Source organism: Asparagus officinalis, chromosome 10, assembly GCF_001876935.1.
Source record: "Asparagus officinalis chromosome 10, Aspof.V1, whole genome shotgun sequence".
NCBI classification, from domain to species: domain Eukaryota; kingdom Viridiplantae; phylum Streptophyta; class Magnoliopsida; order Asparagales; family Asparagaceae; genus Asparagus; species Asparagus officinalis.
In genome coordinates this window covers 71,890,839-71,904,455 of record NC_033803.1, presented here as the reverse complement: position 1 = coordinate 71,904,455, position 13,617 = coordinate 71,890,839, and the positions used below count along the sequence as shown (strand labels likewise).

The following is a 13,617-nucleotide window of genomic DNA, read 5'->3' as shown; positions in this document are numbered from 1 at the left end:
ATCAGGGACGTACTCCTCGTAAGGAAAGTCTCCCAGAGGCAGCCCCGACACGTCGTACATCTCGTGAGGGGTGATACCAAGCTCACCATTGGGGGTGAAAAACGTGCCGCTTTCCGCGCAATACAGTTCCAAGATACTATGGAACTGAGAAGCGTTGATCCGCAGGCCGTGTCGAGTGGCTTCGATGGCCACATACAGCTCTGTGTCCTTGAGGTCAGCATTTTCGGCCAGAACATAGTCGGTGATCTTGGACCACCACGTGTCGCTGCCGGGTGCAGAATAGACCCACCCCGGGGCCCTAAAGTCCTTAGGGGGAAAGCTTCCACCAGCTCGAAAGAAGCGGTGACGGAAGGTCTCCGCCACCGCTGTCGACTCCCCCACGGGCAGGTTCAGCGGACATTAACCCAGGGCGCAGGCCGTCACGCGCTTGCACGAACTCTCCACTCCATACCCAGCAGTAGAGCCCGTAAAGACGCCACAAGTGACCCCGTCCTGAGAAGGGGTCAAATCCTAGTTCATCGTCCGAGGAATGGCGAAGGACCGCAGCTCGACGATCGAAAATCCTCTCGACATGCGGGGCGAAAACCCTCTCGACATGCTGGGGAGGTAATAATGAACCCCCTCTACCGTGCGGAACCACCGGCTCTCTTTGAGCAACAGGGCGGAAGGGTCGGCCATAGCGTCGCCGAACAAAAATTGAGGCTTCGGCAACTCTGCCCTGTCCTCATCTGTCAGCGCCGCGTTGGTCGTCAACTCGCGTAATGTCAAGTGATGACCATCCGTGACTCTCTGTACCAGACCATGCGGCTTATCAGCGGTGAATACGGACACTGGAGCCAAAGAAGGAAATCGAGAAGGTGCCGTATAATTCGTAGCCCCGGCGTGGCCAATGACCACCCCCTCCGGGAAAGCCTCATCAGAAAAGGTCGCTGCAACAAGAAATGAAAAGTCAATTGAGACAAAATCCGCTGTAGGGGCGAAATCGCCCATCGAACAGAGGAGGGCGAAATCGCCTATCGAAAGGGGAAACCCATTTCGAACGAGGCCTATCCGTACAGACTATACTCCCCTCTAATGGGTAAGGGCCGAACTCGCCTTACGAAAAGGGAGTTCGCCTCCTTCCCACTGAAGGATTCGCCTGCAGGGACAGTACTCAGCCACAAAAGGCAAAATAAGGCAAACTTTGCCCCAAATCGGGGAAATGAGTAACACTCATCTCCCTAAAATCCGACGCCTAAGACTTACAAAAGTTCGTCCAAACGAACCCATCAACATACCTGGGCGCGACTCCAGAGCACCGGCAGGCATGCCGGCGGAGAGACGGTCGGAGTAACGTCCGGGGCCTGCACCCCTCACCTTGCACCTCTTAGATTTCGGAGCCATTGTAGGATGAAGCGGGAATTCTTTCCTTGGAGGTTCCTTTTAAGATTTGAGGGCACGGTAACTCCCAATGGAGGAAAATGGCTGATTTAGAAGGGCGGAGTTATCCACGTGGCCACGATTGCCCTCGAAAGGCGAAAACCCTAACGGACAGGAGACGTGGCCACGATCAAATTCGACGGCTCAGATCACCCTCGGTATATCGAAGGAACCGAGGTTGGCGGTTGCATCCGACGGTTGAGTTCGAAAACCACGGCCACGATGCGTCGCGGGGCGAAACACGCGAAAATCGTGTTGTCGAGTCACGATCGCCACGACCCGATGAGACCGCGCCGCCTTAGCTGGAAAGCACAAAGCCCTATCAGCAGACACGTGGCTCATCTCCCGTCAGATCTGGGCCCGCCTCAAAAAGGAAGGGTTTCGCCTGCAAATACTTGGCATGACCCCGCGAGTTGCGCGAAACTTGGCTCCCACAGACTAATTTCGCCTGGACGACTCGCTCGCCACAAAAGGTAAAATTATAAACGAAGCCAATAGAATGACCTCGCTTAAACGGTTAAAACCCACGCCTCAGACGGCTAAGGGTTAGAGCAGAAATCTTAGCATTAAGCCTAAGAGAAACTGTTCGACAACTCATCATACTGAGGGGAATAGTATGGCTAGCCCGATTCAAACGGTGATCGGTAAAGGCACATCAAACCCGTTGATAGCTGAGGATTTGCTAAAAATCCTAAGAGAAATCGAAGGCACTTGCTTCGCCAACAATTTCTTCATTCAAAGTATTCCAGACCACACGCAAGCCAGTTTAGGTCTGAAAACTTTGAAGGGGGTCTTGTAGACGGTAAAAAATACCTCTATGGGTCTACAGGAAATTTGCCTACGAGAAGAGCTCGCACGCCCAGTTCTCTGGCACGGACCTAAACCGCGTAGACGTCGACTGTACTCAAGTCCAGGTTCGCCTAACGGTCGACTCGCCAGCATGAGTCAGGGTCGATCAGGATGGCGGAAATTCGCTCTTCGCTCAACTCGCCTGCCCGAGTTCGGAGTCGAATCCGCCAGCAAGCCCCAAAACCGTCAGTACAGCTGGGTATCCACTACCCCACGTGCTGAGATGGACCTTCCCATCTCTCTCGACCCGAAGGGAGAGAGAGCACAGTACCCCAGGACCGTCAAACGGCCGCCCACAGTGCACACAGCGCGAAGGACTGGACAGGCGTCGAGTCAACCTGAGCTTCGTTGCCTCATATACAAGAATGGGTCTTCCCATCGTAGGTGACAGGACATAAAGTACAATCCCTGGAATGACCATTCATGGTATCGAGGAGCAGCTAGACGTCTCTGAAGAAGATGTGGTCACATCCCACAATTCAAGGAGGAGTCAAGCTGTCCTTCTTTCATTTAAAAAGCCCCTTCCAGCACACTGGAGGAGAGGTCGCAAACTTAGAGAAAAGAGTTGAGACCAAGCTCTCTGCATAACTTTTGCATTGCAGCATCACTGTTTAGTTCCGAGCTCCGATCGCCGGCGAACTAAGCAGACCCGAACTCTCTCGAGTTGAGCTTCTACTGTGAACTGAAGCTCTCCAGCAACCTCATTCGAACGGTCCAAGGGAAGCAGACTCGACACGAGCATCGAGCGAAGCATCCTGTAGCCACCTAAAGTCCCCACACAAAACAAAGAGGGCTTTCCCTCTGCTTCTGTTGTAATCATTTGATTCGTTAGTTTGTAATAAGCTTTTTTATAAATACAAACGAAACTCCCTTTTCCGGGAAATCAAAATTTCACCCTACAAAGTGCACAACCAAATACCCAGGGGTGAGCCCCCTACCCTCAGAGCTGATATTAGTTTGACTTCTTGATATTTTTAAATATTTGCATAAATTTATTTTCATACCAAATTTAATACTAAGTTTGAGAGTAACTAATACCAAAATTTCAAATTAAACCAAAGTTATGTCGCCAAATTCAAGTTAAAAATTTATGTATAATAGTTTCATATTTTAATAATATTATTGAAAAAAAAATCTAACTTTAATTAAATTGGTAAACTTAGATCGTGCTCATATATCAAATTATTCTAAATTTTATATCAATTTTAAAATAAATTAATTCTAAAAAATAAAAATTACAAGAATTAATTTAAATGATTTACTTTTTTATTTTTAAATTACTCAAGTATTTATTTTATTAAAAAACTTTTAGCTTTGGTATTTCTGAAATTATATTGACATTTTCGTTTTTAATTTTTACAACTTTCTAAAAAAATATTTTTACTCCAAAGTTTTTAATATCTGAATTACTGATGTTAATTTCTCTTATGGGTTTTTTTATATATTTGCAAATTATGTTTTTCATACCAAGCTTGATATTAAGTTTGAGATAAATTAATGTTAAAATTTGTAAAAAAAATTCATATTACTAAATCTACATCACCAAATTCAAGTTACAAAATTTTTGTATAACAATTTAATATTTTTAGAAAATTATTAAAAAAACATAACTTAAGTTAAATTGGTAAATTTAGATGATGCTCAAGTTACCAAATTTATGTATAAAAGTTTCATATTTAAATAAAATTATCAAAAAATCCGACTTTAATTAAATTCGCAAATTTAGGTCATGCTCCTATTTTTCAAATCATTCCAAATTTAATACCAATTTTAAAATAAATTAATTCCAAATTTTCTCACAAATAGTAATTATGAGATTAATGATTATAAGAATTAATTTAAACTTTTTGATTTTTCATTTTAAGTGTTTCTGAAAAAAAATGTTTTTATTCATAATTTTAAATTCCTAGAATTTTTGAAATTAAAATGATTTTTTGGTTTTCTAAATAATCTAAAATTTTCTCTTTTTAGTCCAATTTTTTAGTTTCAAGATTCCTAGCTTAATTTGAATTTTTTTTCATATTACTAATTTTTTCATACTAAATTTATTACTCAAGTTGAAATTAATTAATACCAAAATTTCAAAAATCTTTAAATTACCAAATTTATGTCCCAAATTCAAGTTTGCAAATTTATGTATAATAGATTGATATTTAAACAAAATTACTAGAAAATCTAACATTAATTAAATTGGCAAATTTAAATCATGTTCCTATTTTTTAAATTTCCTTAATTTAACGACAATTTTGAAATAAAATTAATTTCACAAGTTTACAAAAAAAAATAATTCAGTTTTTATAAGATATTTTTTTAGAAAAATTATTTTAAAAAATCTTATTATTTCAAATATATAAAATATTATTGTTTCATAATATATTGTTTTTTGGAAAAATATCTTTATAAAATATATTAGTTTTTAAAATATTAATTTTTATAAAATTGTTATTTTCTTAAAATTTAATATTCCTTGGGAAAACTATTTTTTCAAACAAATATTATGTTTTGGAAATTTTTTAAAAAACTATTTATAGAAAATATATAATTGTTTGGGAAATTAAATCGATTTTTTTAAAGCAATACTTTTGAAAAAGTATTATTTTCCATAAAAACATTTTCTTGAATACTATTGTACTTTGTGAAATATTATTTTAAAAAAATTCAAAAATTTTTATCAAATAAGTGTGGTATTTATTGTTTGTGAGTGTTTTTTTACCATTAAAAATCATAGTTTCCAAGCACGTGGTGTCTTTATTTTGACAAAACACCATAAAAATAGAGGAAACACCATAGTTCCTAAAAACACCATACGTTTATCATTTTACTGTTTGTAGACAATAGGGGTGTTTGGTTCAATAGTGGGCAAGAATATGATTAGGAATCCCGTGTTTTTTATGGATTCCTAGCTAATCCATAAAAATTTTCAAGACAATTTTATGTTGTCATGAAATCCTTTTTTTTCATTTATATGCTTGTTTCATAACATGAAAAAATATAATCCAACTTTATAGAAACCCTTCAATTCTTATTCTTTAGTTTGGTTTGGAATAAGAATTGGATTTGGTCTCATAATAATATAGGGTTTGTGAAGAAATAGAATCTAAAAAAAAAGAGGGAGAAAAGTACAAATGTGTTAGCTTTCTGTCCCAAATCCGTCCAAATCATTAGGATTTGGGTTTCTATAAAATCAACATACTTTTTCAACTTTATAGATTTTGAAATCTATAAATTTTTTGGGGAACCAAACTCAAAAATAGGATTCATAAAGAATATTTTATTTATAATTTTGCCATTGTCAGACCCAAATCCTATTCCTTTTTCATAAAAATGGTGAAACAAATAGCCCCTAAGTATGTTAGAACATTTGTTGAACTTTTTGGAACCGTGACTCACATGGGGGTAGAACCAACCATCGGCACAATAATTACAATACGCTCCTCTTAGAAAATTCATTGAAATTCCCAGACAGTTACTGAAGTAAATCTTTCATTAAGGGGGTGTTTGTTTTTATGAAAGTGAATTGTAAAAGTGTGAAAGTGAAATGAATTTAAGACTTTTGAGGTTTGTTTTATTGAAAGTAATTTTGAAAGTGAAATGTTAAAATAAGTCCACATCAGCTCTAATGCATGTTTAAATTCCCCTAAAAAAGTGCTGAAGTCAAGTGAAAATGAGAAAAAAGTGAGGACCACTCCTAATTAATTAGTATATTTATTATTTATCTTAACTTATTTTCCCATGTTATTAGGTGGAAACAACCACCTCCCCGCAAAATTTTCTTACCTGCTAATTATATTATTTCTTTTATAGCATTTAAATAGCTGTGTACATTGTTATGTCATTTATGTAGTACGAATTAAATAATTTATGAACATGGCTATACATTTTAGCGTGATTGTTGATAAACCATTACGTTATTAAAAAAAATATAAAATACATAAGTAAAAAATACAGAATACAAAGAATCTATAAAAATTAGTACAATTAATTGATGATATATATACCTGAGGCTTTCAATTCGTTCTTTAGTTGTTACCAGAATAATTATTAGAGTTTAGAATGTAATATATGAATTTAAATAACAAATAAATAAATAATCACCACATCCTTTTTATTTTCCTAGTTCCAAGATTAATTCATTTTTACAAACAAACATTGTATTTTACTTTCATGTTGACATAGATTCACTTTCACACTTGCAAAAATAAGTGACTTTCACAAATTCGAGTCACCTTCATTTAACCAAACACCCCCTAAGTACAAAATAGAAAGTTCAAGGTGAATATTACTGAGCTAGTTCTTTTCTTGGCTATTTCTCTTGAAGATCCAGTCTCCATTCTGATGCCATTCGACCTCCCAATGTAGCTGATCCCATCGCTTCCCATACATTCCTGCATCCTACTTATTCGCTGTCGACAGCTTCTCCGTCTGCATCCCACCATCCACGTCCATTGTCATCTACATTCATAAAAGCTTACTTTCGTCATTTACCAGATAGCAAATAAAATAATTGTATATTTTCGGGCTAAAAATAGGAAGTCATGCAGCCTATTAAACCGTCACATAGGCCACTTACAGTGATTGTAAAGGGCTTGAAGTTTAATTCGACATTTGAATTAAATTTTAATTTTTGGTTGTGGAGGATGACATTTGTGCACTTGAAGGCAATCAAACAATAAGCCATGCAATTTCTTAAGATTACCAAGTGTGATGTCTAAAGTCCAAATTAATGTTTACAGAAGGATACTGGGAAAAGACGAAGTAAATAACATAAACAGAATTTGTGTTTGTTACGTGAACTTGCCATCTGAGAATCTTCTTCATCATCATTGTATAGTAGTTGACTCGATAACATGCCAATCTTATAGTTGCAATATGTAAGTAAGTTGAATCATTGCTAAAATTGATTCTTCATTTTCATATCAACTAAATTCTCATAAGCTGTACGCATTAAAATATAAAATAACAAAATCCAGATAATACGCAAAATAGAAATAACAAAATCAAGATAATACGTAAAATATATATTGGTTACGTGCACCTCCTCGTCCTCAGTTTCTCTCAAAATCTTCTCATCAACTATAACTGTTTCACCATTCTTCTCTTTGACCACATCCGCCTTTCCTGCACCGATTTCTGCTTGTTCTTGCTTGTCCACAGGTTTGACTATCAAAGAGGTTTATAAATAAATCGAACACATGACAAAACAAAAACATAGTGCAACACTAACATGGAACAAAATTAACTCAGTCATAACGTTCAATAGGAAGAAAGAGACCACCAGAATAGCCATCCCCAAAAAAAATTCACCTAAGTAGCAACACAGAACTCGAAGACAGATAACATAGTAAACAAGAAATATAATGTTTTATGGTGAGATACTAAATTAGGTTAGTATGAGCATTGTATGCCGTATCACCTATAGCTGTGCGCATTATCAAAAACTACTCATGAACTATACTGGTAATATCAGTAAATTAAGGGAAAATTGCATCCGCTTCCCTACAAATAGGAATATGAGCAATAAAATCCTTCACATTTTTCGGCAAGCAGATACTTCCTTTCCCCCCCCCCACCCCCCCTAAAAAAACCCCCAAAAAAAAAGAATTCCCAAAGAACCCTCCTCTGTCCCATGTGAAGTAGCCCTCTTTTTTCTATCATCACTCCCATGAATCCATTGATTCAGCCCTCCTTTTTCTCTCCCTTGGTATGATACAAACAAAGATGGAGTGACATATGAAAGTAGACTGAGAGGGGGGCACGAACGAAGAAGTCCCAAAGCAGAGAGATAGAAGTTGAGGGGGGAGGTAATGGTCGAGGAAGGAAGATAAAGAGAGAAACTTCATACTTTTTTTATTTTTATTCATTACACTGTTAATAGGCGGCTGGAGGGGAAGAGGTAGACAGTGAAGGGAAGAGGTAGTAGTTGAGGAAGAAAGAGAAAGAGAGAGATTTGTTATCTTTTCATTTATTCTGTACAATTGTAATAAAACTATCACATTTGTTTGTAATACTGTTACATCTATCAATTAGATTTGTTATCTTTTAAATTTGGTGCAGTCTACATCATTAAAAGGGTTAATTTTACATAACCCCCTTTGAACTATAAAGGGTGTTGCACATAACACCCCTGAATTTTGTTTATCTCGCATAACCCCCTGACCTTTGGGGTGCCTCATAAAACGCCCCTAAACTTTGAAATTTTCTCACCGGAGGCCCTTAAATGTAATTTGTAAATAACTAAATTTTCTTGAGAGAAAATAAATCCATAGGTGGTATGTTGCCTGAATGCCTGTAAATGACAAGTGACAAAGTTTTGTTTTTTTTTTTCTCAAGGACATTCTAGTTATTTGGAAATTACGTGCAATGGGGGTCTCGTGAGATAAGGTTAAAGTTCAGGTGGGTTTTGTGAGACACACTAAAATTCACAGGGCTTAAGTTAGATACATAAGTTCAAAGGGACTATGTGCAACACCCCCTATAGTTCAAGGGGGTTATGTGAAACTAACCTTATTAAAATATCATTTTTCATTCATAAACTGTTATTGTTACCTTTAATGGTTAACGTGTAACCTTTTTACGTTTTCTGCAGAATACGCTACAAATTCACAAATTGTTACCTTTGTGCAGTAAATGTTACCTTTTGGTGAGTGAGATGACCATGAATGATGATGGGTGGTATTTTAAGTGGAGTGAAGCTGCAGCCGAGAGACCAGATGGAGAAAGAAAAGACTGACAGAGTAAGGAGGAGGAGCAAAGCAGAGGAGAATCCACAGCGGTAGATGGACAACAGAGGGAAAAAATAGAGATAAGGGAGAAGTGGTCATGACGGAGAAGGATAGATGACCGAAAAGAATGAAAGGAGGTGGGCAGGAGGGGGAGAGGTAGCCGCGAAGTAGGGGATGAAAAATTGAGTTTGAATGGGAGAAGAGGCGGCTGAGAGGGAAATGAGGCGGTGGAGGAGGAAAGGCGGCCGTGATGGCGGAGAAAAGGTGGCAACGAAGAAGGAAGGGGAGAGGTGAAGGCAGATGAGAAGGTGGCGGAAGAGGAGAGAATATGAGAGATATTGAAGATAAGGTTGAAAGGTATTTAGAAAACATATGATTCAAGGGGCTCTTTGCTTGCCCACAAAGGTCAGAGATTATATTTATCAGATTCCTATTTTTAGGAAGCCAGATACAATTATCTTATAAATTAAACAAATAGGGCCAAAAATTGAGCTAAAAACAATTAAGAGTGCAAAAGCAAGTTGCCAAAGTGAATATTCAAATTATTAGCTTGGGATAAACTATAGCCCAACGGGCAAATTTCCCAAAAATTAAAACAATAGGCACAACACTTAGCCAAAAGCAATGAATTGAGACTGCAAAAGCAAGTTGCCAAGGTGAATATTCAAGTATCTAGATTAAGATAAACTTAGCGCAATGGGCAATTTTCCCATAAATTAAAACCACTACAACCCAAGATTGAGCCAAGAGCAATTGTGCAAATGCAGGTTGCCAAGGTGAATATTCATGTTTCTAGTTTGGGATAAACTATAGCCCAATAGGATCAGAAGCACTATTCAGTGCTTTAATAACCTTGAATTATGCACAAGACTTGACAACGTTGTTCGCGTGTGCATTTGAATAGTGATATTGCACAAGGATTTAATTGACACCAGAAAAACGAGAATTGAGTAGCCACCAGATTAGCAATAAAGACCCCTTCCCCCACTATTGCAAACAAATAATGGTTCCTTATTTGACCTAGATTGCACAATACCTAACAAAAAACATGTAAGTAGCATTTAGTGATGAATGAATAAGCTTTGGTGTTGGCTTGTCTGTGAACTATTGCAAACAAATAATGGTTCCTTATTTGACCTAGATTGCACAATACCTAACAAAAAACATGTAAGTAGCATTTAGTGATGAATGAATAAGCTTTACTCAAACATAATCTATAGATGATCTGACAATCCAGAAAACCCAATCTAGTTGTTATCGGGTTCATGTTGTTTTCTCATCAATAAGGGCTTTCAATCAAATTCTAAAGAAATAACTCTATTACTATTCACTATTTATGTTTTCTAAATAAAGAACATGACATTTGTCTGTGTTAAGAGCAGGAAAGTTTAACAAGCATTGCTATTTAAAAATCAAGTGGCCACAATTACTGACTGACTACTAAAGCTTTGTGGTATCTCTATGGAGCACATTTCACACTTAACCATTTCACATGGAGCAGTTGAATAAAAGTTTACATCAAAACATTGCCTTGAAAATTGGACTGGTCATGGTTATGACTTTAATCAAAACAATATTGTATTAAACAAAAGGGTTTTCCCGATATTGGTCCCTAAAATCATAGTGAATTTGATACTAGTCCCTCAAATTTTCATATTTTGACATTAGCCCCTCAATTACACTTTAGTTGTTGATATTGGTCCTTCTGCTAAGACCATGGTTAAAAATCATGACCTGTGGTTAGGTTGTTGCTAATCCTAGGTGGACATTTACCAAACTAGCCCCACTCATTGAGCAAAATCTCCCCCTTCCCATAATTGTTTAAAATCGAAGGGATGAAAGGAAGAAGATAGGGGTCTGAATGAGTTTGGGTTTGTGATTAACGGGTTTGAGGATTGTAGATGAGTATGAGTTAAATAGATAATGGGTTTGGGTTTATAATCAGAGGGCTATAATGGTCAATCCACCCAAAAAAGTTAGAGTTAACAGAATATTCCCCTAACATTATAACACCAACTAACAACATGACTCATATCCACACACTAATGGTTTTTAAGGGACCAATATCAAAATATGAAGATTTGAGGGACTAATATCAAAATGCTAATGATTTAAGTGAATTATTTATATCAAAAACCCCTAAATGAAAATTCAATTGCAGAACAATATAGTCTTAAGTATGAAGGTTGAAGAATGGCATGCTAAACTGCATGGACACAGGTACGGGTGCAGGGACAGGACACGACAAATTTGTAAATGGCAGGGTACGGGGACACAATTGAAGCACATCACCTCATAGTTCTTAAGTAAATATGAAAATAATCATTTAAAATCATAACTTCGAACTGAACATGGGCTTAGACGCACCTGGCCTTATTCCAACAAGTTTCAAGAATTTGATGCGAAATGTAGGGTATACAATTAATTGATTACACATCTGACTTTGTATGCATGTATTCAAGGATCCGAGTAGGTGTGAAGCGTAGGATAGAAGAACCAATGCAACATAGATGGCACATTTCAAAAGAAAACTTGAAATTGTCACAATAATGGATAAAACAAAAATAACAAGTTAATGAAAGCAGTGTACTAGTGCGCAACAACATACAGCTAAAAATCAGAATACAAATTGCATATAGCACCTAACTGCAAAATGCGATGAGAGACTCGAAAAGAAAAGTACATAGCAGTGTAAAGAGGGAAAAAAAAATCAAATTCCTCACCGGCATCGATGATGTCCCAGACGGGTGTGGAATAGGAAAAGAAAAGTCGAGGAAAGACAATATCTAACCCCCCAAAAAAATAAAAATCAGAAGTTCTTGATGCAGAAAGCAAATTATAAAGGATATCTCTGTGGCTGGGCATCGGAAGCACCGACAAAATGGACGGTAGCTTTGCTGGAGGTGTGAGACAACTCAAAACTTTTATCGAAACATAAACCAAAGCCAAACATCATCTGGGTACAATTCCTTGAAAGAGTTCCAAGAACTGCCTCCTCAAACGCATCGGTTCTCACAGAGATACAGACGAGGCCATCATCTTCTTCCGGATCAAATGCGGCCTAAACTAGTGACACACGAGCGATGCTATCATCATCATTATTACCTAATAAACGAACAGCGGTGGGCAAATCAAGAGCAGAACGCACCTGTGTGACCATAATACGTCTGCGCCTCCCCGGGTCGACCCTACAAGGCTCTCCGGGCTTCACCTTGACACCTGAAAATAATAGTAACTAAGAAATTCAAGCCTTGTACAAAGTCCATTCAAGCGCAAAAATACATTCTGGATCAAAGAAATTAAAAGTAGTAGTAATAAAATAAAAAACATTCTCGTCGAACTGTAGAAGATACAGGAGATTCTAGGGTCTAAACAGATCGAATCTTTCCCTCAAAAGAGGAAAAAAGGGGAAAATTCGAATCTAACTGCAATTGGACAAACCCCTAATCCTAAAATCCAGAAAAACATGAAATCGAGTCCTTTCAAGCACAAAAAGGACTCAAGTCGATCAAAGAAAAACAAAGATCGAGAAAGTAAATTGTAAAGACTTTAAAAAGGAAATCGAAACTTAGGTGTTGGGGGAGAGAGAGAGAGAGAGAGAGAGAGAGAGAATTACTCCAATATTGGGTAAAAACCATCGCCGGAGACGAGGAGAAGTCGAAACTTCGGTGAAAGGAAGGGCTACAGTCAAATGATGGCGTTTAGTCGTCGGAGAGGCAATTGGGTTGGGCCGGTTATTACTTTGTTGGGCTCGCTCGGATCTGACCAAAGCCGAACTGTATCAAACCCCCTTCGAAATTGGCCCCTTAACATGTTAACCTCGTAACTTTTATTCTTTTTCATAACAAACTAGTATTTAGACCCGTGCAAAGCACGGTTTTTAAAAGATTCCCTGCAAATATTTAACATGTTACTAAAATAAAATATTCTGCTTTAGATATGAAGTATATGGGTAATATTTGCTTGTTATACTATGAGGGTGCTATTTGTTTGTTATACTATGAGGGTGCTATTCTGCTTTGTCATAAATTTAACCAGTTATACCTTATGATTTAGTTAATCAACCTGAAAAGAAACTAATACATGAAAAAAAAAGGTATGGATTGAGACACCTCAAGAGTGTAGAGGCAACCGAAAGTGAGATCAAACCTCTCCAAGTTCTGGAAACTTGCCAAACATGATGCCTTGATAGCAGCATACAAAAGTTTGTCAAAAGTTAGGAATCATAATGATAAAGGGGAACCAAAAATCATTGACCAACAATATTTTCTTTGTCATATTACCATCAAACTTAGAAAAGTAATCAAATCAAACTTAGTCAGAATCCAACATCTTAAATTATTCAATATTACGTCACAAAGAAAAATCCTATATCATACAAATCCCATTAACCAATACTAATCAGAGATCTAACTTCACATTTAGTGAAATAATCGAATTAGACTCATACATGTGTGAGATGATCGTCGTACATGTTAATAAGATGTTGAGCAAAAGAATCCAATTACGTTTTGGATGATGCAAGGTAGAAATTATACCTTTGCATCAAATAAGTACCAAGTCAGCCAAAAATATTTTATTATATTTAATTAAATGTAGGAAATTGCAATTAGGTTTCTAAACATTC

At 37.2% G+C, this 13,617-nt stretch overlaps 1 protein-coding gene across 1 annotated transcript; it reads right to left on the bottom strand.

Moving 5' to 3' along the window:
• LOC109825139 (histone deacetylase HDT3-like) lies at positions 6,472-12,718 on the bottom strand. Its single transcript, XM_020391877.1, has 6 exons — positions 12,607-12,718; positions 12,139-12,209; positions 11,840-12,051; positions 11,714-11,739; positions 7,304-7,428; positions 6,472-6,720 (listed from the first exon to the last, which is right to left on the bottom strand). The coding sequence occupies exons 1-6, from the start codon at positions 12,626-12,628 to the stop codon at positions 6,661-6,663; spliced, it is 516 nt and encodes a 171-aa protein (XP_020247466.1). The 5' UTR covers positions 12,629-12,718; the 3' UTR covers positions 6,472-6,660.